This window comes from Schistocerca gregaria, chromosome 3, assembly GCF_023897955.1.
Source record: "Schistocerca gregaria isolate iqSchGreg1 chromosome 3, iqSchGreg1.2, whole genome shotgun sequence".
NCBI lineage: Eukaryota > Metazoa > Arthropoda > Insecta > Orthoptera > Acrididae > Schistocerca > Schistocerca gregaria.
The window spans coordinates 849,886,589-849,914,480 of record NC_064922.1 but is presented as its reverse complement, the minus strand read 5'-3'; the positions used below and the strand labels follow the sequence as shown (position 1 = coordinate 849,914,480).

Below are 27,892 nucleotides of genomic sequence, written 5' to 3'. Positions count from 1 at the left end.
ATAATGTATTGTGTATCATAGCTAAATATTTTGATGGCAATAAGAGGAACTTTAGAGAATGTTGATTCCGCACTTGACTAGTGAAGCCGGAGGAAAACAAAATTTTGTTCAAATTCATAAAGGCAAAAATTGTCTCAGAGGGGAGGGAAGTATTACGACCAGATGAAACTACAATTATATGGACATAACTGTAGGTTCTTTACTCGCTCTGGGAGACGACTCATCGGAATTACAACATATGAAATATTATGTATAATTGATTGACAATTAATACAGTACATAAGGTGTTTAAATACAGGAATTAAAACTATTAAAATATAAAACTGAATGAAAAGTCCAATAATCTGCTGCAGCTGTATTTATTGAAGTTGATTTAGACCCGTTTTGCAAATTTTCAGTTGCATCTTCTGATATATATAAATGCTATGTCATATGGTATAAAGAGTTGTTACAGAATGCCACAGAGTAACATGTGGCGTGGCTAGGCAAAGTTCTCAGCCTTCCTCAATTGATGAAAACCACCATCAATGACAAATGTCCAGTCTGTGTTAAAATCACCAACTGACATCGCTTTACCGATTAACATAGGTTTTTTGTCAGCCTTTTTCAAGCTACAGAGAATGTACCTCGTAAATGTTATCCAGGAAAGTACTGGGCCCGAATGCCGACACCCTTATGTGTGTTTGTTACCAACATAAAAATAATCGTAGCAGCTAACAACACAATCCTGTGTGTTGTTGGATCGTGTGCGGTGGCTATATTAAATACGAAATACTAGTTCACTTTATTACAAGAATAATAAAATAATTTACTTAACTTGGTACAATCCTTTGCCAGATGAGTTCTTGATAGTTTACAACTGCCATCACTTGATGCACTAATTAACAAGTTGTTCTCTTGAAGTACATTACTCAACATTTACAAAGGTACATGTCCATCAAAGTTTTGAGTAACTCTTTACTCCTACTCGATGATGTTGACTGCTTCAGTTGAGTTCATGAACTTGGAGGGGCACTTCCAAGCTCAGCTCTATATTGACCTCCACGTGAGGGTGCTGTAGTGTTCAGAGAGGGTATGCATTCTTCAGCCATTGACATTCGTCGTTGCAGATTGCAGCGAGACATCGCTGATTTCTGTGGTACCGACGTGCATTGCCGACTTTGGCGTGGCGCCGCGATCTTTGGACTATACAACAGTAAGGGTTGAAAGTACTGTAATGTACGGGTGCTTGGATTGGAGCGAAACAGATTATAGTGTGGACAAACAACACTGTCGAAATGTAAAGAGAAATCGCCCGCATCTCGTGGTCGTGCGGTAGCGTTCTCGCTTCCCGCGCCCGGGTTCCCGCGTTCGATTCCCGGCGGGGTCAGGGATTTTCTCTGCCTCGTGATGGCTGGGTGTTGTGTGTTGCCCTTAGGTTAGTTAGGTTTAAATAGTTCTAAGTTCTGGGGGACTGATGACCATAGATGTTAAGTCCCATAGTGCTCAGAGTCATTTGTAAAGAGAAATCAAAGAAGCTGTCCGCAGACTGGGGAGCAAGGAGAAGGAAGAGATCAGTGTTTAACGTCCCTTCGACAATGAGGTCATTAGAGACGGAGTACCAGCTCGGATTAGGAAGGATGGGAAAGGAAACTGGCCGTGCCCTTTCAAAGGAACCATCCCAGCGTTTGCCTGAAACGATTTAGGGAAATCACGGAAAACCTAAATCAGGATGGCCGGAGACGGGTTTGAACCGTCGTCCTCCCGAATGCGAGTCCAGTGTGCCAACTACTGCGCCACCTCTCTCGATGACAAGCAAGGAGGGTCTAAATGGGCAATGAGATAGTTGACTCTCTAGACCGAGCTTGTTTCGTACAGGGGTTAAGTAACGATGGTGTCCAAACAGTCGTGAGATATTTAGGACATGATTGAGTCGTCGGCTGCAGTGGAACAACAACTACAAGTCCTCCCAATAAAATTTGGGCGTGAGAACGCTAAGATGCAAGTATTTTACATGTGGCGTACGAGGGAATTCAAAAAGAATAATCTGATTTCGCAGGTCTGCATCTCTGAAACTAATGGACATATACAATGAATTTTGTTTTTTGATTTATGGAAAACTCAATTTTTTTTTATATCTTTTCATAGGTGTTCAATATGGCACCCTTGAGATGCAGAGCATATGTCAATGTGGTATTCAAATTGTTCCCACACTGTAGCGAGCATGTCTCGAGTTACAGCTTCCACAGCTGCTGTTATGAGATGTCTCAGTCCATTAATTGTTGTTGTTAACGGGGGCACATAAACAGGGAGTCTTTTATAAATCTCCACGAGAAATGTAAATGGAAATGAGCGTTATCGTCATTGGCCGTGAGGCCCCTTGGGGGTCAGGTCCGGCCGCCTTGGGGCAGGTCTTATGTCATTCGACGCCACATTGGGCGACCTGCGCTCCGGATGGGGATGAAATGATGATGAAGACAGGACAACACTCAGTCCCTGAGCGCAGGAAATGTCCGACCCAGCCGGGAATCGAACCCGGGCCCGTAGGACGTCAATCCATCACGCTGACCACTCAGCTATCGGGGTGGACACCACATGAAATAATCACACATAGTCAGGTCCGGTGACCTTGGAGGCCAGTAATGTAAGGATGAATCATTTGGTCCAGTGCGACCGGTCCATCGTTCAGTAATCCTTTGATTTAAAAAAATCCCACGTTTCCGGATGCCAGTTTAGCCGTGCTCCATCCTGTTTGTAAATGAAGTCGTTCGATTCAGTCTCCAACTGTGGGAAAAGAAAGTTCTCAAGCATATCGAGATATGTGCTTCCTATAACAGTGTTCTTGGCAACGATAAATGGGTCATATATCATTTCCCGTGAAACTGCACAAAACACATTAAATTTTGGAGAGTCCCTCTCATGTTGTACAACTTCATGTGGTTGTTCCACACTCCATATTCTCGCCTTATAACAGTTCACCTTTCCATTTAAATGAAATGTTGCCTCGTCACTAAACACTAAGTGTGGAAGAAAACTGTCATGCTCCATCTTGCAAAGAAAGAAACACGTTGTTGTTTGTCACCTTCGCGAAGAGCCTGCAGTAGCTGAGCTTTGTACCGTTTCACGTGTAAATGTCGACGCAGTACACGCCAGACGGACATCAGGGGGCATGCTGAGCTGTCGAGCTGCACCGCAAAAGGATCTCTGCGGACTCCCTGTAAAACTATGGCGGATGCGTTCGAGGTCTGTGTCAGAGACTTGGGGACGGGCCGGCGATTTACCTTTGCACAAACAACCTGTTTCTCGGAATTGTTCATGCCATCGTATAAAGGTCTGTGGTGTAGGCGGATCCGCACCATACCCAGTACGAAAGTCACACTGAACAGTTGTTACAGACCAGCAGTACCCAAAATATAAAACACAAAACGCTTTCTGTTATTCCGACGTCATTTTTACTAGAACTGGAGTTGGCGCACACTGTTGCTACCTAGCGGGAACCACATAAAACTCGAGAGTTTGCTCTTTCCAACAGAACGTGGTTCACGTACGTATCTCAAATATCATAATACACTCCTGGAAATTGAAATAAGAACACCGTGAATTCATTGTCCCAGGAAGGGGAAACTTTATTGACACATTCCTGGGGTCAGATACATCACATGATCACACTGACAGAACCACAGGCACATAGACACAGGCAACAGAGCATGCACAATGTCGACACTAGTACAGTGTATATCCACCTTTCGCAGCAATGCAGGCTGCTATTCTCCCATGGAGACGATCGTAGAGATGCTGGATGTAGTCCTGTGGAACGGCTTGCCATGCCATTTCCACCTGGCGCCTCAGTTGGACCAGCGTTCGTGCTGGACGTGCAGACCGCGTGAGACGACGCTTCATCCAGTCCCAATCATGCTCAATGGGGGACAGATCCGGAGATCTTGCTGGCCAGGGTAGTTGACTTACACCTTCTAGAGCACGTGGGGTGGCACGGGATACATGCGGACGTGCATTGTCCTGTCGGAACAGCAAGTTCCCTTGCCGGTATAGGAATGGTAGAACGATGGGTTCGATGACGGTTTGGATGTCCCCTCGACGATCACCAGAGGTGTACGGCCAGTGTAGGAGATCGCTCCCCACACCATGACGCCGGGTGTTGGCCCTGTGTGCCTCGGTCGTATGCAGTCCTGATTGCGGCGCTCACCTGCACGGCGCCAAACACGCATACGACCATCATTGGCACCAAGGAAGAAGCGTCTCTCATCGCTGAAGACGACACGTCTCCATTCGTCCCTCCATTCACGCCTGTCGCGACACCACTGGAGGCGGGCTGCACGATGTTGGGGCGTGAGCGGAAGACGGCCTAACGGTGTGCGGGACCGTAGCCCAGCTTCATGGAGACGGTTGCGAATGGTCCTCGCCGATACCCCAGGAGCAACAGTGTCCCTAATTTGCTGGGAAGTGGCGGTGCGGTCCCCTACGCCACTGCGTAGGATCCTACGGTCTTGGCGTGCATCCGTGCGTCGCTGCGGTCCGGTCCCAGGTCGACGGGCACGTGCACCTTCCGCCGACCACTGGCGACAACATCGATGTACTGTGGAGACCTCACGCCCCACGTGTTGAGCAATTCGGCGGTACGTCCACCCGGCCTCCCGCATGCCCACTATACGCCCTCGCTCAAAGTCCGTCAACTGCACATACGGTTCACGTCCACGCTGTCGCGGCATGCTACCAGTGTTAAAGACTGCGATGGAGCGCCGTATGCCACGGCAAACCGGCTGTCACTGACGGCGGCGGTGCACAAATGCTGCGCAGCTAGCGCCATTCGACGGCCAACACCGCGGTTCCTGGTGTGTCTGCTTGCCGTGCGTGTGATCATTGCTTGTACAGCCCTCTCGCAGCGTCCGGAGCAAGTATGGTGGGTCTGACACACCGGTGTCAATGTGTTCTTTTTTCCATTTCCAGGAGTGTAGTTATGATTTTTTTTAAACCGAATGATTCTCGTTGATACACCCTCTGTCGTCAGAAAGTGCCGAAGGAATAAGCTGGAAGACAGAGTCCACGTACTCACAGCCAGAAAGTTCTCAGATTTTTATCATCGTGGACCAAGACAGGGCACACGGGCGCAGAGCGTAAAGTGGGATTAACGGAAGCGACTGGTATTGATCTCAGCACTTTCAAAGGGAACTGTAGGCAAAGCGACGGATAACGGATGGTAAGATTCTCCCAGTGCAATCTGCAAGCTTATAGTGGAATGAGAATAACACGTGTGACATGCTTTAAGTGTAAGCGAACAGGGCACCAAGCCAAAGACTGCAACGATGGTACTGAGAAAAACGAAGGTACCAGTGCCAATCAGAAATGGAAAGAATCAGGGGCAGGTGACATAACTGTGCAGTCGGGCATTTTCGCGTTAAATAAGCTCACGTAAGATAGGGTAATAGACAATGCCACAGGAATATATTAATAATGTACTATATAGAAACAAGGAAGCAACGAAAGCTATTAACAAGAGAAATTGGCACAGATATGCCTTTTAAGGAAGACGAGTATTCCTGTAAATAGTAATGTAACACTAAATGAAGAAGAAGTGCTTCGTCTGGAAGTCGTCATGAACTAAGCAGTAAGTTCTACACGTGCAGTGAACACATACCTAAGTGTGGAAGGGGCCGGGAAAGCAGGGCACAAGTTTCTTGTGTAAGGGTCGCGATGAAATATTCCATACGATGGGTTGATCGGTAGAGATTTTTTAACATACTGTAAGGTCAAGTTAGACTCTTCGGGTAAAGTATTAAGGACCAAGGGACCCGTGCGAAACTTTGTCACTTTTACCGTGTAAAATACTGATAGTGTTTGGAGGAAGTATGATAGAGGTAGTCGTGGTACAGTCATACATTACCACACTGGCAGTACCGTATACAGTATAATTGGTGTCAATGAAGCCAACACTCTAGAATCGTAATAAAGAAACACGTCTCAATGTAAGCATAACAAGAAACATCCTATGTACTTTTGCTCCCGTACTGTGACTGAAATGAAAGCCGCGCGGGATTAGCCGAGCGGTCTTGGGCGCTGCAGTCATGGACTTTGTGGCTGGTCCCGGCGGAGGTTGGAGTTCTCCCTCGTGCATGTGTGTGTGTGTGTGTGTGTTTGCCCTCAGGATAATTTAGGTTAAGTAGTGTATAAGCTTAGGGACTGATGACCTTAGCAGTTAAGTCCCATAAGATTCCACACACATTTGAACTGAAATGAAGTCCCATGCTTCTTGACAGAGCGTAGGGTGACGATGCGGGAGACCCCCACCGCCGTACTAGGCAACGTCCTAGCGGAGGTGGTTTGCCGGCTGGTGGTGGCCGAGCGGTTCTAGGCGCTTCAGTCTGGAACCGCGCGACCGCTACAGTCGCAGTTTCGAATCCTGCCTCGGGCATGGATGTGTGTGATGTCCTTAGGTTAGTTAGGTCTAAGTAGTTCTAAGTTCTAGGGGACTGATGACCTGAGATGTTAAGTCCCATAGTGCTCAGAGCCATTTGAACCATTTTTTTAGAGGTGGTTTGCCGTTGCCTTCTCCCGACCGTAATGAATATGAATGATGATTATGAAGACGACACTGTAACACCCAGTCATCTCGGGGCAGGTGAAAATCCCTGATCCCACCGGGAATCGAAACCGGGAGCCCTGTCGTCGGGAACCGATGACGCTACCGCAAAATCATTAGCGGCGGACTCTCGTACTGTACGTAAGCCTAAATAATAATCATTAAAGATTGTCTCATCTCCAATACCGGCAGTATTTAGATAGTTATTTTATGGTATTTAATAAATCCAGAAAAGACGTAGCTTAATGGTGTGTTTCTAACCAGTTTTGATCAACTTGAGCTTTTCTCCGACTAGTATGCTTGTTGTAAAAGTGCTCCTACGAGCAGAACGTGGTATTTGTTGTTGATAACAAGTGTCCTTATTCATCTGAGTATTCTCACGAAAGCTACAGTCTGTTTCAAATGTGTGTATATGTAACTTGATATTCTCCGCATGACACGATTCTACTATGTATGTATTGAACTTACTAGTGCACAAATATTTGATTAACTCCAGAACCTCTTTGGACTACCTAGTGAGGCTCATTTCGTTTCAGAAAATCGTAGCAGTGCCATACACATACTTTCTGATGCCTCTATCTTACCTCATCAAACATCATACCTCAGTAGCTAAAAGATGCGCCTTTGCCAGTCTAGTAATGTATGTGAACTGTGGGAATGAAGAGAATACATCGTCGGCAAGTGAAATTACAATGAACTCCAGACCTCTTCGAGAGCTGCAAGATCACCAATGGTATCTGTAAAGATAGTACCTTCATATCTTTGACAAGTGTTTTACACGACAACTGGGCCCAAGCTAGACGCTTTCACAGTTCAACCAAGTAAGTTTAAAGTTTACTCACCTGTTAGCGATATTACCCCCGCTACGTTCACGTATTTGAGCTGTAATTATTTCCTTTTTGTTCCACTCTGATGACGCGCTAACCGCATTCAACGCCTAGCTGGAATTAACAAGCAGTTACATAGCTGGAACAGAGACTGTTCATACATTCAAATTAGTATTTTGTGGTAGGTTGGCTTATTAGAGGGAGGGGACCAAACAGCGAGGTCATCGGTCCCATCGGATTGGGAAAGGATGCATAAGGAAGTCGGCCGTGCCCTTTCAAAGGAACCATCCCGGCATTTGCCTGAAGCGATTTAGGGAGATCACGGAAAACCCAAATCAGGATGGCCGGACGCTGGTTTGAATCGTCGTCTTCCCGAATGCGAGCCCACTGTACTAACTGCTGCGCCAACTCGCTCGGTAGTATTTTGTGCCTTTCACTTGTCTGGCGGATTGTGCGGCGGCTTTCTCATTCGGAAATCGCGTTTGAACGTTGTTAGTTAGTGAGAAGGTCGTTTTATAACTCGAGCTGCTCGTATTGGTCAGGGTCCTTCAACTACCATGCGAATATGGAATCGATAGGTTCAGGAGACCCGTACACAACCACACGCAGAATATCAACGATCCCACGCGACTATCGCCCGAGAGGACAGTGAAATGTCTTTTTTGGCCATAGAGGACGATACAGGAATGGGCTTGTTTGCGGCAAGACTTTGATACAGAGAGATGACAGTACGAAGATGTCTGGTGCATCACAGCTTCCACTGCTGCTTAGTGGAAGACAGAGGTGTGGCGACAGTGGTCCAATAACGACAGCTCTGAACACAGGACTCACGTCGACTGATCTATATAAATGACCGGGGTGATAATCTGAGCAGTTCTCTTAGATTGTTCGCGGATGATGCTGTAGTTTACCGTCCAGTAAGGTCATCCGAAGACCAATATCAATTGCAAAGCGATTTAGAAAAGATTGCTGTATGGTGTGGCAGGTGGCAGTTGACGCTAAATAGCGAAAAGTGCGAGGTGATCCACATGAGTTCCAAAAGATATCCGTTGGAATTCGATTACTCGATAAATAGTACAATTTTCAAGGCTGTCGATTCAACTAAGTACCTGGGTGTTAAAATTACGAACAACTTCAGTTGGAAGGACCACATAGATAATATTGTCGGGAAGGCGAGCCAAAGGTTGCGTTTCATTGGCAGGACACTTAGAAGATGCAACAAGTCCACTAAAGAGACAGCTTACACTACACTCGTTCGTCCTGTTAGAATACTGCTGGGCGGTGTGGGATCCTTACCAGGTGGGATTGACGGAGTACATCGAAAGGGTGCAAAAAAGGGCAGCTCGTTTTGCATTATCACGTAGTAGGGGAGAGAGTGTGGCAGATATGATACGCGAGTTGGAATGGAAGTCATTAAAGCAAAGACGTTTTTCGTCGCGGCGAGACCTTTTTACGAAATTTCAGTCACCGACTTTCTCTTCCGAATGCGCAAATATTTTGTTGAGCCCAACCTACATAGGTAGGAATGATCATCAAAATAAAATAAGAGAAATCAGAGCTCGAACAGAAAGGTTTAGGTGTTCGTTTTTCCCGCGTGCTGTTCGGGAGTGGAATGGTAGGGAGATAGTATGATTGTGGTTCGATGAATCCTCTGCCAAGCACTTAAATGTGAATTGCAGAGTAATCATGTAGGTGTAGATGTAGATGTATGCATGGTTGGTTCTCTGCATGAACTTAAATAACGGCCAACAACACGTGGGCAGACAGTAAACGCCCTCCACGGTGGCCAACGGTAGGTACATGCTTAAGAAAAAAATTGTAAATTTTAAAGTTTGTTCCAGTTGTAATATAAAACATAATAAATAAAAATAATAAATATAGCAGCAACAGAAGACCACATGGATTGACAACAACATGGCGGAAGAATGGTTATGGTACGCCGTTACCATAACTACGAACTCCACGCAAAAATGGTATTACAGCAGACGACTCATACGAAGTGGCTACCATGACGACAGCGACCCAACCACACAGGCTAGGGGGCGCTTGATATTTACCATCGCCCATGGCAACGGCGTCCCTACCACAAATGATAGAAGGCTCTGCTCTATCCACAAATGATGTGGAAAATGAATGGGACAACAGTTATCTGAATTTTTAATAATTGTAAATTTCTCGAAGTATAATTAGGTATATTTATTATTATTATTTATTATGTTTTATATTACAACTGGAACAAACTTTAAAATTTACGATTTTTTGCTCGTTGGTCACCGTGGAGGGTGTTTACTGTCTGCCAACGTGTTGTTGGCCGTTATTTAAGCTCATGCAGAGAGCCAACCATGCATAGTTACCAACGGTGCACAGGCAGGGTGACGACTCCAGCGAGCCACCAAATGTGTATAAAAATCTGTTCACTTATGTAACTTTGACTAATTGCTTGTAGATTACGTACATGATTACTTACTAATATTATAACTTTACAGTGTAAATTGCCCTGAAGATGACCCCATCGCGGGTTGAAACGGGGTTGGCGGCAAAATAAATAATCCGATTGTGACTGTCATTTTAAATAATTGATTCATCAGAGGGATTAAAAAAGGAGTATGAATGGTCGGCCTAGGTGAACTATTATATGTTTCAGCGAGATTATGTAAGACCGCATGCTGCCCGAGCTGTCCCGACGTATCTCGTTCTAGAGTGTGACCGACATCTGGCCTCGCCAGCATATTCTGCAGATCTTTCGTCCACTAAAAACATCTGGTCACGGGTTGTGCAGAGACTAACACTCACATTACGTCAGCCATTATGATTGCTGAACTCTGGCATAGTGTTGAAACTTCACGGAATGACGTACTCGTATCTCTCATCAAGGCACAGTTGGACTCGATGCCTAACCGAGCTACAGTCATTCTTGCTGCTACAGGTGACAGTTTTATGTACAGAACTGTATACACTACTGGCCATTAAAATTCCTACACCAAGAAGAAATGCAGATGATAAACGGGTATTCATTGAGCAAATATATTATACTAGAACTGACACGTTATTACATTTTCACGCAATTTGGGTGCATAGATCCTGAGAAATCAGTACCCAGAACAACCACCTCTGGCCGTAATAACGGCCTTGACACGCCTGGGCATTGAGTCAAACAGAGCTTGGATGACGTGTACAGGTACAGCTCCCTATGCAGCTTCAACATGATACCACAGTTCATCAAGAGTAGTGACTAGCGTATTGTGACGAGCCAATTGCTGAGCCACCATTGACGAGACGTTTTCAGTTGGTGAGACATCTGGAGAATGTGCTGGCCAGGACAGCACTCGAACATTTTGTGTATCCAGAAAGGCCCGTACAGGACCTGAAATATGCGGTTGTGCATTATCCTGCTGAAATGTAGGGTTTCGCAGGGATCGAATGAAGGGTACACCCACGGTTCGTAAAACATCTGAGATGTAACGTCCACTGTTCAAAGTGCTGTCAATGAGAACAAAATGTTCAGAGACGTGTAACCAATGGCACCCCATACCATCATACCGGGTGATACACCAGTATGGCGATGACGAATACACGCTTCCAATGTGCGTTCACTGCGATGTCGCCAAACACGGATGCGACCATCATGATGCTGTAAACATAACCTGGATTTATCCGAAAAAATGACGTTTTGCCTATCGTGCACCCAGGTTCGTCGTTGAGTACACTATCGCAGGCCCTCCTGTCTGTGATGCAGCGCAAATGGTAACCGCAGTGATGGTCTCCGAACTGATAGTCCATGCTGCTGCAAACGTCGTCGAACTGTTCGTGCAGATGGTTCTTGTCTTGCAAATGTCCCACGATCCGTTACAGCCATACGGATAAGATGCCTGCCATCTCGACTGCTAGTGATACGAGGCCGTTGGGATCCAGCACGGCGGGATTTTCTCTGCCTCGTGATGACTGGGTGTTGTGTGATGTCCTTAGGTTAGTTAGGTTTAAGTAGTTTTAAGTTCTAGGGGACTGATGACCATATATGTTAAGTCCCATAGTGCTCAGACCCATTCAGCACAGCGTTCCGTATTACCGTCGTGAACCCACCGATTCCATATTCTGCTAACAGTCATTGGATCTCGACCAACGCGAGCAGCAATGTCGCGATACGATAAACCGCAATCGCGATAGGCTACCATCCGACCTTTATCAGAGTCGGAAACGTGGTGGTATTCATTACTCCTCCTTACACGAGGCATCACGACAACGTTTCACCAGGCACCGCCGGCCAATTGCTGTTTGTGTATGAGAAATCGGTCGGAAACTTTCCTCATGTCAGCACGTTGTAGATGTCGCCACCGGCGCCAACCTTGTGTGAATGCTCTGAAAAGCTAATCATTTGCATATCACAGCATCTTCTTCCTGTCAGTTAAATTTCTCGTCTTTAGCACGTCATCTTCGTGGTGTAGCAATTTTAATGGCCAGTAGTGTATATCCCAGAAATTCCGTACAAATCTAACCACGTATTCTTGCTACTGTTCTGCGCACGTCCAATAAGTAGTTTCGTTATTCGCTTTCAGTTATGGTGTTGAAATTTTAACAACTAGCAATGTTCATCACACCAGTCAACATTGTACGCACATCTGAACACCTGGTGCTTCATAACAATTTGTAGAGAGGTATCCATCCACTTGGAGCTTGGCAGACCAGCGATGAAGGATTTTCCTTGTCTCCTTGCAGGATGTCACCCCCGATCACGTCATATATTCGCCGAGGTTGGTGGCGCGTGCCAGCCGTGTTGATACCTCTATTGCTACTGTTGATCGTCAGCTACAATTTAGGAGTCACCACACAGACGATCACTGCGTTCGACACGTCGCCCCAAATGAAGGTCAGTTCCTTCATGTTGCTTCCATACGTCTGCAAATATTAGCGTCAGCTGTTAAATATTTTATTGTAAAGAGTTAAAGCTATTTATCCTCTTACTGTTTTGTCACCAGTCACCTATGTTTACCGTCTTTTGTCTCTTCACTATCAATTGCGAAGTTTTGAGACTTGATCATCAGGGGCTTTAGGTTAGTAATCAATGTTGTGTGCCACCGTAAGTAAAGGGGATAGGGGGCCGGCGGCAGTGGCCGAGCGGTTCTAGGCGCTCCAGTCTGGAACCGCGCTGCTGCTACGGTCGCAGGTTCGAATCCTGCCTCGGGCATCGATGTGTGTGATGCCCTCAGGTTGGTTAGGTTTAAGTGGTTCTAAGCTCTAGGGGACTGATGACCTCGTACGTTCCTTGTCTCCTTGCAGGATGCCGTCACCCACCACGTCGTATATTCGCCGAGTTTGGTGGCGCGTGCCAGCCGTGTTGATACCATCACTGCGTTCGACAGGTCGCCCCAAATAAAGGTCAGTTCCTTCATGTTTCTTCCATACTTCTGCAAATATTAGCGTCAGCTGTTAAACATAGTGCTTAGAGGCGTTTGAAAGGGGACGGGCAAAATAATGTGAACAGTGTTAGTAGTGGGATGGTTGTGTTTACCGACCAACAACGCAGGCAAGGCACGTGTCGTGCTCGACTGTGCTTGTTCAGTACGGACTAGGCATCAGTGCTGGTTGTTTACGAGTAGTGCACACTTCGTACCTGCATTTAGAAGCCAAGATCGACGTGCGATGAAAGACCTAACAGAGTTCCAAAGAGGGCAGATTGTGGGGACCCCATTAGCTGCAGCATCAGTAATCAAGACGGCCAACTTATTGAACGTTTCAAGAGCAACTGTTTCAACAGTCGTGGCAGCCTACACAAAACATGGAAAGACACCATAGTGTAAAGGTAATAGTAATAATGACAGAGATAGTCCTATGCTGACACGAACTGTGCCAAAACAACACAAAACCATGGCGGCTAAAGTGACTTCAGAGCTCAATATCCATCTTCGAGACCCTGTATCTGTCGACACTGTTCGCCGAGAACTCCATAAAGCGAATGTTGATGGACGGCCTGCTACAACGAAACGGTAAGTGACGACAACCAAGGCAAAGAAGCGTAAGACATGGTGTCAGGAGCGTAAATCCTGGACGGATGATCGGTGGAAACATGTCATATGGTCCGACGAGTCAACGTTTCCAACATCGGGGCGGGTTTACCCCTGGAGAAAGCTAAACGAAGCCTACAATCCTGATTGCTTCATTCCAGCTGTTAAGCGTGGGGGTGGATGTGTGATAGTGTGGGCAGCCGTATGATGGTATACTGCTAGTCACATCATTACTGCCAAAGTTTATGTAAACATTTTAGATGATCAGGCGCACCCTATGATTGAAATGTTGTTTCCTAACAATAATCCCATATTTCAGGACGATAATGCTCCCATTCACATAGTCAGGACAGTACAATCGCGGTATGAGGAGCATGCAACTGAACTGCAGCGACTTCCCTGGCCAGCATAGTCCACAGACTCGAAAATTATCCAACCCTTGCGATCGGTATCGGAGCGTAGACTCCGGAACAGATATCCACCTCCCTTTTCGCTACAGGAGTCAGAAAAGGTTCTGATCGAAGAGTGGCCTAACATTCTATTGGCATTATATGCTAGTATTCCAAGAAGAATTGCAGCTGTATTACGGGAAAATGGAGGTCCAACCCTTTGTTAATAAACCATTCCCAAGTAAGTACAGGTGTTCACATTATTTTGCCTATCCCCTGTAGATCCGATTAATGTAATCCAGAATCGTATGGCGTAGTCACCACACGACTCAGTGAGTCGTGGATGCTGCATTAAAGATGCCGGATATACTTGTGGCGCTAGTCATCGATTAATAACCTAAAGCAACCAAAGAGGAACTCTTTGAGCGTCTAAATCGGTAGCAAGCAGACAAAAAAGGAAGATGACAAGCAGTCCTTATTCTCCATAGTATAAATTCAGTTCCTTCTCGAATCTATTTGTGTTCAAAAGGTTGAGTACCCTTTATTTGTCTTTAAACCTTTTTTCACCAGTCCTGTGACTGATTTGAAGTGTCTCACAACGGCTACCTGTCCTACGCCAATCTCGTCAATCAGAGCAGCACCTACGCCGAACATCCTCAATTATTTGTTGGGTGTACTCCAAACGCTTTTCTCCCGTACGTTCTTTACCCTTCTCGAACTCATTCTAGCGCCACGGAAGTTATTCCCTAATAACACACTATCGGGCGGCGGGTAACAATAAAATGATCGTTACTTTGTTAAGTCATTATGAAAAGACTAAGAGTCTGTGCGTGCTTTCCACGTACCTTCGCCATCTACAAGTGCCTGAAACTTACTTTCGCTGTCAGCCAAAATGCGATGGAGACTGACCATAATTTCCAGTCTGCAAGTCCCAATTACTCTTTGTGTTTACTGAAATACAATATTGCTATTTTCTCAGCGGGATCGTCAACTATGACTATAAATAAAAGTTTAGAGTTTTTACCTGATTGACGTATTCTGTAAACGTTCACATGCACAAAATATAAGTCTTAGTATTGTAACTAATATCCCTATCGAAAACAGCACTATTAACGGTTCAGAGGTGATCTCTATGGGAAGTTCCAAATAAATTGGTCTATCGCCCTGACTTCTAACCACCAAAAGTTAATTGCTCGCCTTAAAAGTGGAAAATAATCTCGCCACTTGCCACGTGATTTTGTCAACATAACGGGCGGCACACTAAAAGGTGCTCCCGTGAAATCAAAGATGGTGCACAGTGCTTGCGAGTTCACTTCCTACTTTTACCGAAAACGCATTCAACACTACCCAGCTGCGACGTCATCCGAGGCACAACATACGTAGGCATTTGACTGACGTGGACAATTTGATATCGTGGCGCAGAGCGTCACCTCCTGTTGCGTCTCTAGCTGTATTTATATAGGGGCGCAGCGGACCGCCAAATGGAACATCTCCTATCAACCGCCCTAGGTGTAAGTAGAAGTATCTAAATGGCCCCTTTCTCGGAAATGTATTAATTAATAACTCTGTAGTTTAACAGTTTACATACTTCTTAATTTTCATATCTGACGACCCATGCATGTGCCACACCAAAACATCGGCAACTACGACTGAAATGGGCACGTGATCATTGACACCGGATGGTGGCGCAGTGGAAGGACGTTGCTTGGTCAGATGAATCCCGATGCTTTTTCATGACGCCAATAAGAGGACGCCAATTCATCGTCTTCCAGGGTGACAGTTCCTCAACATCTGTACAGCAGGACGAAGACAAGCTGGCGGCGGCTCCATTACGCTCTGGGGAACATTCACGTGGGCATCCATGGGTCCAGAAGGCCTCGCGTAAGGGGCCACGACGATCGACGAGTATTGTACGGAGGTTGCAGACCTGATGTCAATGGTATGTTTCGACAAGATAATGTGTCATGTCACAGTGGTGAGTTACAGTTGATATGCTGGCCCCACAACTCGCCAGATCTGGGTTGTGGCTGAATGTGGATTCAAGAGCTGATCGCCTCCCTCTCCCATATTTATGGAAATTGGGCAGCTAGTGTGTGCAGATACGGTGACAACTCCCTTCAGTGACCTACCAAGGCATCATTGCTTGCGTGCCACAATTCGTCGCTGCTACTATTCGTGCCCATGATGCGGACATACTCACTATTATGTAGGTGGTCTTACTGTTCTTGCTGATCAGTGTACATATGGCCAGTGCCATCACCATTTACCGGAACCATAACTGCAGTCATATGTCAGGTTTAACATCTTATGCTTTATGTACTATAGGTAACAGGAGCCTGCATGGACGGTGTGGTGACAGCGCAGCCTGGTGGCAGACTGGGGAACCTGCTGATGGAGTATGCGTGCTCCGCCATTTTGGCGAACCGGCACCACCTGCGGCTGGCCATGCCTGCCAGGATCCTCGAGCCACTGTCTGCCATCTTCCACAACCTCAGTGCAGAACCGCTGGGCCGAGTTTTGCAGCAGCCGCCATGTGAAGGAAACCTCACAGAGGAGGAATTCCTGGATGACCCAAAGCACCAGCTCCTGACGTGGGGATCCGTAGAGAAGACACTGAGCCACCTGAGGAGCAAACACTTGCCGCTCATTTTCAAGTACGTTAAATAAAGTGCCTTCCGATACAGTATGGTTCGCAGAATTTTATAAGGGGGCTATGCTCCAGACTGAACGCTGAAAGGCATAATCAGTCTTAAATGATGATGATGATGATGACCCAGAGTGCAGTGCAAACAATGTATCCCTCGTGAGTTCACCTCTTCAGTAAACTATACTCTTTTCACTCTGGCCATGCAGCTCAAGGTCACGTCGCTTTATGCCCATTCCACACGCTCCCATCTACTTCATTGCAACTGCACCGTACAGTCAACAGCTTTTGCTGCTTAAGCCAGGTACCAACTAGAATAAGCATCATCTGTTTGTAGAATTAATTCATTATATTTTCATGAACTTTGTTTCGCATATTAATACAGGGAAAGAAAAGAAAAAGTTTATATTTAAGCTATCAACAGAAATCATAGCAGGCGGACATCATCTTCACTGTGTAGTCACTGCAACTGTGGTCGCTGTCTTCACGTAGACTTATTACAATCTTCTGAATGCATTCACCTCGAAGTTCTTCCTTCACGAATTCTTCTTCCTGCAGTCGCTCCACACGGACAATACATTTCCGCCAATCTTCTGTTGTTTCGTGTTTAGTGGCGTCCTTCAATAATTTTCTCTCTTCTCCATATTTAAATGCACAATTCTTGTCTACTACTTCTCACTGTGTCTTAGCCCATATCAGTTCAATGAGATTATACTGACAGTGATATGAAGGAAGCCATATTACTTCATGTCCCAATTCTGCAGCTAGATCATCAGACTCATAACTTCTCCCGAACAGGCCATGAAGGCCCAACGGTACAGACCGGCCGTCGTGTCATCCCCAGTCCACAGGATGTGGATATGGAGGGGCATGTGGCCAGCAGTCCGCTCTCCCGGCCATATGTCAGTTTCCGAGACCGGAGCCGCTACTTCTCAGTCAAGTAGCTCCACAGTTTGCTTCACAAGGGCTGAGTGCCCGCTTGCCAACAGCACTCGGCAGACTGGATGGTCACCCATCCAAGTGCTAGCCAAGCCCAACAGCACTTAACTTCAGTGTTCTGACGGGAACCGGTGTTACCAAAGCGACAAGGCCAATGGCTCATCAAGCTCATATCGCCTACAAATGCAGCTGCGATGCCTAACAAGGAAATCAATTCGGCCATTATGTGTGTGGGATCTTGGGGTATGCTTTTGCTCTGCAGACATTCCAAAATCTCAGCTTTATTGGAATTTGTGTTGGGAATTTTTTCGTTAAGCATGGAACGATAGCTTGCATTGTTCATGACTATCACACATCCTTCTTCCAGGCTTTGAAGGAGATCGGTAAACCATTCCCCAAATACTGCATTATTCATCTCTTGATGATAATTAGCACTGCTTTTAGACTGAAACACCAATTCCGCCCCTCTATGAAAAAGTATTTGGCCGATCGGGCATGGCAGATTATCAGACATGGTCCTTTACCTAAAAGGACTTCTAGACCACAGTTTCTGTTAGAATCCTGCCAGATAATAGTTTTTTAAGTGTTGGGTATTCACTATTATCATAAAATTCGTGATCTGAACAATGGATTACGTCTTTCTGGAAATAATCCAACCCTATGACAGGTTTTTGGTGTGAAATGTTTTTTACTTTGCCCTAGGCCATCTTCATTTTCGATTACACTTTTATTGGATTCCTCACAGATACGTTGCACTATTCTTACCGAGACCTGACATGCAATCTCTTAAAAAACCACAAACCTATTCCTTGGCACTTTTCCAGCACTTTGAAGAAATTAAACACCTTATTCCCAGTGTCCTTAGACTGGCGCCTAATACCTCTCAGGCTCGACATCACGCACAGTTTGAATGTAAAAGCATAGATTCACTCACGCACTTTTGTTGTACAACTGCAGAAGGCATGGTTACTGCACTGGGAGAGAGTGCAAAAGCTACTGTGGTGGGAGGGTCGCGTGAGGTGGGGAGAGCGGGACAAATGACCTTGAGCTGCCTGGCCAGAGTGAGAAGAGTATAGAGAACACTCACATTACTCATAGTCCTCCACACTCATCGACTGGGAGTTGTAAGGTCTATGAAAGTATACCCTATTCATGGCCTGTTCCTTTTCCTTTTGTTATGTCTGTAAAAATGCAAGCATCCTTCCTCAATAATTACTTTTGTTTACTTTCTCAGTAAGAACAATTACTTCTCGACTATTACAATTGAATATTATTTTGATAAAATACTCTCGAGCTGCCAGCGGTGTCAAGTGGTTCAAAATCCACGAGTTTCTAGCCGAGTACTCCTCGGCTGTTGTCGATTGGTGACTGTCTTTTGGTTTCTATACAGCTGCACTGCCTTCTGTGACGTCACTGATGCTCGATCCAGCGCCATATAATGTATCCGTTGTCGCTTGCTGCGCCCGCTTCAACCTTCCGCCGTGCTTAGCTGCAGGAAGCCACCTTTACTGAGGATGTTGTCATAAATTCTTATCTCGATCGCTTCTATTATTACTCAACCCCAGAAACTACTCGTATTTGTCCGTGTAATTACAGGCGTTTCGCCGAATATAATACGATTTCCATTTTCTAGAGAGTACTCTGCTACCCACTGATTTCTCATGGTACTCAAGGGGAAAATATCTCTCTCGTTCTAGGCAACGCTGTCCAATAGAACTCGCAGTATGTCCGACATAAAGCTGCCCACATCAACACAGTATTTTACACTCAAAAACAGGTATGTCTGCATAATATCGTGTAGCGCCCCCGGGAGCACACTGAAGTGCCGCAACACGACGTAGTATGGACTCGACTAATGCCTGAAGTAGTGCTGGAGGGAACTGACACCATGAATCCTGCAGGGCTGTCAATCTGTAAGAGTATGAGGCGGTAGAGGTCTCTTCTGAACAGCACATTGCGAGGCATCCCAGATATGCGAATAATATTTATCTCTGTAAGTGTATAAACTTAGAAGAGCGTTCCTGGAGCTACTCTGTGGCAACTCTGGACGTGTGGGGTGTCGCATTGTCCTACTGGAATTGCTCAAGTCTGTCAGAATGCGCAATTGACATGAATGGATGCAGGTGACTAGATGGGATGCTTACCTATGTGTCATCTGCCAAAGTCGTATCTAGATATATCAGGGGTCCCATATTACTCCAACTGCACATGCCCCACACCATTACAGAGCCTCCACCAGCTCAAATGGCTTTGAGCACTATGGGACCTAACTTCAGAAGCCATCAGTCCCCTAGATCTTAGAACTACTTAAACCTAACTAACGTCAGGACATCACACACATCCATGCCCGAGGCAGGATTCGAACCTGCGACCATAGCAGTCACGCTGCTCCAGACTGTAGCGCCTAGAATCGCTCGGCCACTCTGGCTGGCCAGCTTCAACAGTCCCCTGCGGACATGCATGGGACTGTTGTCAATAGGGGGACAATGTCTGCTCTGGTGCATTTTGTTAGTGTAGGTTGCCTACATCACAGGCAGGTATGCCCTCAGGGGCAAACCTATTGTTCTCCTTTGATTCACAGGTACTTAACCTATCAATCTCCTTTAATTGACAGGTACATAACCTATTGTTCTCCTTTGATTGAGAAGCTCCTAACTAAAAGGATCCTTTCTTTTGATTGACAGGCATCTATCCTATTGTTTCTGCACCCCCTCCACTCCCCTCCCCCCTCAAGAAACCTCCCCTCTCGCTGCTACAGGTACACTTTAGGGTCTGAGTTATTGGAATAGCCCTTCTCACTCTTATCAATCTGATGGACTATTTAATTAAATTGATCAGTTAATTAACCTCTCCCCTTCTGGTAAACTACCTCACCACCCACCCTCCCTCCCAGAAGTTGGTGTGAAAAAGACTCATTTGATTGGTCATTTGGAGGGAATTGTAGTGTATGGAATATTATTTAAATAATCTAAACACAGTATCGAATATTTTCATTTAAACAATTTATGGGATTCAAAGCAAAGTAAGACGTATATCGAAAATGGTGGCCCTGTAGTAGAGAGGAAGGAAATTCAAGCATACATTGTTTATCTATAAACAATTCAGTCTGCAGAGGTTGGAAATCTATTGCTCTTCATTCTCAGCTATTTGGAAAGATGTAGGTCTTGTAAGAAGTAATTTCATGGGGCAAACACGTTGCATAACCTAATGTTTGCACTGCACTCTGGGTCATCATCATCATCATCATCATCATTTAAGACTGATTGTGCCTTTCAGCTTTCAGTCTAGGGGCACAGCCCCCTTATAAAATTCCTCCATGATCCCCTATTCAGTGCTAACATTGGTGCCTCTTCTGATGTTAAACCTATTACTTCAAAATCATTCTTAACCGAATCCAGGTACCTTTTCCTTGATCTGCCCCGACTCCTCCTACCCTCTACTGCTGAACCCATGAGTCTCTTGGGTAACCTTGCTTCTCCCATGCATGTAGCATGACCCCGCCATCTAAGCCTGTTCGCCCTGACTGCTAGATGTATAGAGCTCATTCCCAGTTTTTCTTTGATTTCCTCATTGTGGACACCCTCCTGCCATTGTTCCCATCTACTAGTACCTGCAATCATCCTAGCTACTTTCATATCTGTAACCTCAACCTTGTTGATAAGGTAACCTGAATCCACCCAGCTTTCGCTCCCATACAACAAAGTTGGTCGAAAGATTGAACGGTGCACAGATAACTTAGTCTTGGTACTGACTTCCTTCTTGCAGAAGAGAGTAGATCGTAGCTGAGCGCTCATTGCATTGGCTTTGCTACACCTTGCTTCCAGTTCTTTCACTATGTTGCCATCATGTGAGAATATGCATCCTAAGTACTTGAAACTGTCCACCTGTTCTAACTTTGTTCCTCCTATTTGGCACTCAATCCGTTTATATTTCTTTCCCACTGACATTACTTTGGTTTTTTGGAGATGCTAATCTTCATACCATAGTCCTTACATTTCTGATCCTGCTCTGAAATATTACTTTGCAAACTTTCAACCGAATCTGCCATCACAACTAAGTCATCCGCATATGCAAGACTGCTTATTTTGTGTTCACATATCTTAATCTCACCCAGCTAGTCTATTCCTTTCAACATATGATCCATAAATAATATGAACAATAGTGGAGACAGGCTGCAGCCTTGTCTTACTCCTGAAACTACTCTGAACCATGAACTCAGTTTACTGTCAACTCTAACTGCTGCCTGACTATCCATGTAAAGACCTTTAATTGCTTGCATAAGTTTGCCTCCTATTCCATAATCTCCTAGAACAGACAATAACTTCCTTCAAGGAACCCGGTCATATGCCTTTCCTAGATCTATAAAGCATAGATACAATTCCATGTTCCACTCATAACACTTCTCCATTATTTGCCGTAAGCTAAAGATCTGGTCCTGACAACCTCTAAGAGGCCTAAACCCACACTGATTTTCATCAAATTGGTCCTCAACTAATACTGGCACTTTCCTTTCAACAATACCTGAGAAGATTTTACCCACAACGCTGATTAAAGAAATACCTCTGTGGTTGTTACAATCTTTTCTGTTTCCATGTTTAAAGATTGGTGTGATTACTGCTTTTGTCCAGTCTGATGGAACCTGTCCCGACTCCCAGGCCATTTCAATTATCCTGTGTAACCATTTAAGACCTGCCATTCCACTGTATTTGATGAGTTCTGACTTAATTTCATCCACCCCAGCTGCTTTATTGCACTGCAGTCTATTGACCATTTTCTCCACTTCCTCAAACGTGATCCTATTTCCATCATCATTCCTATCCCATTCTACCTCGAAATCTGAAACATTACTGAGCGTATTTTCACCTACATTGAGCAACTCTTCAAAATATTTCCTCCATCTGCCCAAGGCATCCACAGGATTCACCAGTGGTTTTCCTGACCTGTCCAAAATACTTGTCATTTCCTTCTTACCTCCCTTTCGAAGACTGATAATTACACTCCAAAATGGTTTGTCAGCAACTTGACCCATAGTCTCCAACCTGTTTCCAAAGTCTTCCCAAGATTTCTTCTTGGATGCTGCAATTATCTATTTGGCTTTGTTTCTTTCTTCAACATAACTTTCTCTATCTACCTGAGTTCTAGTATGTAGCCATTCTTTTTCCTTTTACAGGCTTCCTTGACTGTGTCATTCCACCATGCTGTTTGCTTCATCCTACTTTTACACACTACTGTTGCAAGACATTCTTTAGCCACTTCTAGCACTGTGTCCCTGTACCTTGTCCATTCCTTTTCCACTGACTGTAATTGACTACATGCAACTAACTGGTACCTTTCTGAGATCGCTGTCATGTACTTGTGCCTGATTTCCTTATCCTGAAGTTTCTCCACTCTTATCCTCCTACATATGGACCTGACCTCCTGCACTTTCGGTCTCACAATCCCAATTTCACTGCAGATTAAATAATGATCACTGTCCTCAAAGAATCCCCTGAATACACGTGTGTCCCTCACAGCCTTCCTGAATTCCTGATCTGTTATTATATAGTCAATGACAGATCTGGTTCCCCTGCCTTCCCAAGTATACCGGTGAATGTTCTTATGTTTAAAAGAGAAGTTTGTGATTACTAAGCCCATACTGGCACAGAAATCCAGGAGTTGTTTCTCGTGCCTGGCACTCTGGGTGCCTTAACCAGATGCTTGGCCCTTTGTCAGCACTTATCCTATTATTCTGTTAACTGGATTTCCATGTCACCTCCAAAACCTTAAACTATACTACCCCCTTTGATACCATATTAAATTATTAGTTATGTCCTCCCACCATTTTCTTGTACACTTTTCGAATTTCACACGCTTTTGAACTCCATTTCTGGCGCACTCTTCTCTACCACCCACCCCCACCCTCTTAAACTATTGTACCGCATTTTACATAAAAATTATGCAAATTAACCTAGTGGTCCGCACCTAACCTGCTCCTCTGCTCCATGTCACACAACCACACACACCCTCCCATTATGTACCGCTAACACCATGTTGATATAAAAAATTTATGCAAATTAATTAAATCGATATCCTTCACATGTATGGGGTAGTTTTTTAACTCCCGGCATGATACTTGTTGGGAAAATCGATGGAATATAGTTTAAACAAAAGATCGCTGCTAAACAACACATCCCCACACCCGACACACGACGTCGACGCCGACAACGCCGCACACGCTGCCAGGAGGCGGGAGGCACCACGGTTGCTGCAATGTGGTGAACGCTGGAGTGCGAGCCCTCACGCCACTATCGCCTATTTTCGGATATACAGTTAGAATTCTTCGAGTGTTGTACTGACATCACATCTCTATGTAAATAAGAACCAAGTCACCCTCTGGGTGCTGGGGCAATACCCCTCGACCTGTGGTTACTGACATCACAGGTTGTGCTATAGAAATCTGTTCCAATGCTTCCTAGAATAGCACAGAGTGCATTGTTCCTAGCAATCCTAACCGACATGCAAGCTGCGTCTTGCCCTGCGCGCATGCTTACCTGCCCAGCGTGGCTGATGCATCGCCGCAAAATGATCGTCCTGCTGTCAGCATGATGTTGTAGTTGTTGTCTTCAGTCCTGAGACTGGTTTGATGCAGCTCTCCATCCTACCCTATCCTGTGCAAGCTTCTTCATCCCTTGATGCCTCAGAACATGTCCTACCAACCGATCCCTTCTTCTGGTCAAGTTGTGCCACATACTCCTCTTCTCCCTAACTCTATTCAATACTTCGTCATTAGTTATGTGATCTACCCATTTAATCTTCAGCATTCTTCTGTAGCACCACATTTCGAAAGCTTCTATTCTCTTCTTGTCCAAACTATTTATCGTCCATGATTCACTTCCATACATGGCTACACTCCATACTAATACTTTCAGAAATGACTTCCTGACACTTAAATCTATACTCGATGTTAACAAATTTCTCTTCTTCAGAAACGCTTTCCTTGCCATTGCCAGTCTACACTTTATATCCTCTCTACTTCGACCATCAACACTTATTTTGCTCCCCAAATAGAAAACTCCTTTACTACTTTAAGTGTCTCATTTCCTAATCTAATTCCTTCAGCATCACCCGACTTAATTCGACTACATTCCATTATCCTCGTTTTGCTTTTGTTGATGTTCATCTTATATCCTCCTTTTAAGACGCTATCCATTCCATTCAACAGCTCGTCCAAGTCCTTTGCTGTCTCTGACAGAATTACAATGTCATCGGCGAACCTCAAAGGTTTTATTTCTTCTCCATGGATTTTAATACCTACTCCAAATTTTTATTTTGTTTCCTTCACTGCTTGCTCAATATACAGATTGAATAACATCGGGGAGAGGCTACAACCCTGTCTTACTCCCTTCCCAACCACTGATTCCCTTTCATGTCCCTCGACACTTATAACTGCCATCTGGTTTCTGTACAAATTGTAAATAGCCTTTCGCTCCCTGTATTTTACCCCTGCCACCTTCAGAATTTGAAAGAGAGTATTCCAATCAACATTATCAAAAGCTTTCTCTAAGTCTACAAATCCTAGAAACGTAGGTTTGCGTTTCCTTAATCTTTCTTCTAAGATAAGTCATAGGGTTAGTATTGCCTCACGTGTTCCAACATTTCTACGTAATCTAAACTGATCTTCCCCGAGGTCGGCTTTATCAGTTATTCCATTCGTCTGTAAAGAATTCGCATTAGTATTTTGCAGATGTGGCTTATTAAACTGATAGTTCGGTAATTTTCACGTCTGTCAAACCTGCTTTCTTTGGAATTATTATATTTTTCTTGACGTCAGAGGGTATTTCACCTGTCTCATGCATCTTGCTCAGCAGATGGTAGAGTTTTGTCAGGACTGGCTCTCCCAAGGCTGTCAGTAGTTCTAATGGAATGTTGTCTACTCCGGGGGCCTTGTTTCGACTCAGGTCTTTCAGTGCTCTGTCAAACTCTTCACGCAGTGTCGTATCTCGCATTTCGTCTTCATCTACATTCTCCTCTAGAGATAAGCCTCTACATCATTACATTTGTCCTCTAGCCATCTCTGCTTAGCCATTTTGCACTTCCTGTCGATCTCATTTTTGAGACGTTTATATTCCTTTTTACCTCCTTCATTTACTGCATTTTTATATTTTCTCCTTTCATCAATAAAATTCAACATTTCTTCTGTTCCCCAAGGATTTCTACTAGCCCTCGTCTTTTTACGTACTTGATACTCTGCTGCCTTCACTACTTCATCCATTAGAGCTAACCATTCTTCTTCTACTGTATTTCTTTCACCCATTTGTGACAATTGTTCCTTATGCTCTCCCTGAAACTCTGTACAACCTCTGGTTTAATCTGTTTGTCCAGGTCCCATCTCCTTAAATCCCCACCGTTTTGTAGTTTCTTTAGTTTTAATCTACAGGTCATAACCAATAGATTGTAGTCAGAGTCCACATCTGCCCCTGGAAATGTCTTACAATTTAAAACCTGGTTCCTAAATCTGTCTTACCATTATATAATCTATCTGATACCTTATAGTATCTCCAGGGTTCTACCATGTATACAACCTCCTTTCATGATTCTGAAACCAAGTGTTAGCTATGATTAAGTTGTGCTCTGTGCAAAATTCTACCAGACGGCTTCCTCTTTCATTTCTTTCCCCCAATCCATTTTCACCTACTATGTTTCCTTCTCTCCCTTTTCCTACTCTCGAATTCCAGTCACCTATTACCATTAAATTTTCGTCTTCCTTCACTACCTGAATAATTTCTTTTATCTCATCATACATTTCATCAGTTCTTCATCACCTGCAAAGCTAGTTGGCATATAAACTTGTACTACTGTAGTAGGCGTGGGCTTTGTGTCTATCTTGGCTAGAATAATGCGTTCAGCCGGCCGCAGGTTCGAATCCTGCCTCAGGCATGTATGTGTGTCATGTCATTAGGTTAGTTAGGTTTAATTAGTTCTAAGTTCTAGGCGACTGATGACCTCTAAAGTTAAGTCGCATAGCGCTCAGAGCCATTTCAACCAACCAATAATGCGTTGACTATGCTGTTTGTAGTATCTTACCTGCACTCTTATTTTTATTCATTATTAAACCTACTCCTGCATTGCCCCTATTTGATTTTGTATTTATAACCCTGTATTCACCTGACCAAAAGTCTTGTTCCTCCTGCCACCTAACTTCACTATATCTAACTTTAACGTATCCATCTCCCTTTTTAAGTTTTCTAACTTACCTGCTCAATTAAGGGACCTGACATTCCACATTCCGATCCGCAGAATGGCAGTTTCCTTTCTCCTGATAACGATGTCCTCTTGAGTAGTCCCCACCCGGAGATCCGAATGGGGACTATTTTACCTCCGGAATAGTTTACCCAAGAGGACGCCATCATCATTTAACCATACAGTAAAGGTGCATGTCCTCGGGAAAAATTACGGCTGTAGTTTCCCCTTGCTTTCAGCCGTTCGCAGCACCAGCACAGCAAGGCCGTTTTGGTTAGTGTTACAAGGCCAGATCAGTCAATCATCCAGACTGTTGCCCCTGCAACTACTGAAAAGGCTGCTGCCCCTCTTCAGGAACTGCACGTTTGTCTGGCCTCTCAACAGATACCCCTCCATTGTGGATGCACCTGAGGTACGGCCATCTGTATTGCTGAGGCATGCAAGCCTCCCCACCAACGGCAAGGTCCATGGTTCATGGTTAACATACATCTCAGAAACGTTAATCGTTCTCACCACTAAAAGCTTTCATCATGTCTGTGGACACTCGTAAAAACACCATTAGTCATAGAATCATTCTTCTAAGCACAGACAGTGGGAAATCAGAACAATTACGCAAACAGAATTCGAAGCACTGTCTTGCAGAAGAGAAAACTGGCGAGATTTTTCGGTATCCTACAGCTACTGGTCTGGAGATGTCCTAATGCCTCTGTGGTGGATGACTGACGTCTTCCCAACCAGAGATGGGTGGTCTGCTTCAACTTGTCTTTGAACACTTGCTCTCTCAGAGTGAGTGTTTTGTATCAGTGTAATAAATATACTATGCCAAATCTGTCCCAAATCAAATGGTTCCAAAAATAAATAAAGTACACTTCTTCCTCTCTCCAGCAGCCCAGTGCAGGCTGAGTCGTCTTCCCACCATTTTCCCCTCCAGACCACCATCTTGGATTACATCCCGGCAGGGACGACGGTGCCCTCTGGTGGTGGTACTGTGTACTAGGTCAGTTGGACTCCAGACCTCGTGGTGAACACTCTTGATGGTGGTACTGCCTCTAAACTGAAAATAAAGACTTATGTCCGTCCTGTCCAGCGCAGGCTGAGTCCTTTTTCCGCCAATTCCTAGGAAGAGGTGGCAGTCGGATGACTTAGTTTAGTGGGGTTAGCCCAAGTGACCTATTTTCTCACCATTTTCTTTGGTTAGTCGAGGTAGCCTTGATGTGTTGCATGGTTATACTGGAATGGGAACTTCCCGTCATTTTCTAGGGGAGGGGAGCGGGTAATTTTAGTGGAGGTAGCCCAGTTGA

General features: G+C 44.9%; 1 protein-coding gene across 1 annotated transcript in view; it reads left to right on the top strand.

Annotated features, from left to right (window-relative positions):
* Positions 1–27,892, top strand: part of LOC126355789 (galactoside alpha-(1,2)-fucosyltransferase 2-like) — a 115,513-nt gene that overhangs the window by 26,341 nt on the left and 61,280 nt on the right. Inside the window, exons 2-4 of the mRNA XM_050006197.1 lie at positions 12,115–12,265; positions 12,676–12,774; positions 16,115–16,443. Of these exons, the coding sequence (XP_049862154.1) occupies positions 12,116–12,265; positions 12,676–12,774; positions 16,115–16,443 (578 nt within the window). The 5' untranslated portion in view covers position 12,115. The remainder of the gene's footprint in view (positions 1–12,114; positions 12,266–12,675; positions 12,775–16,114; positions 16,444–27,892) is intronic.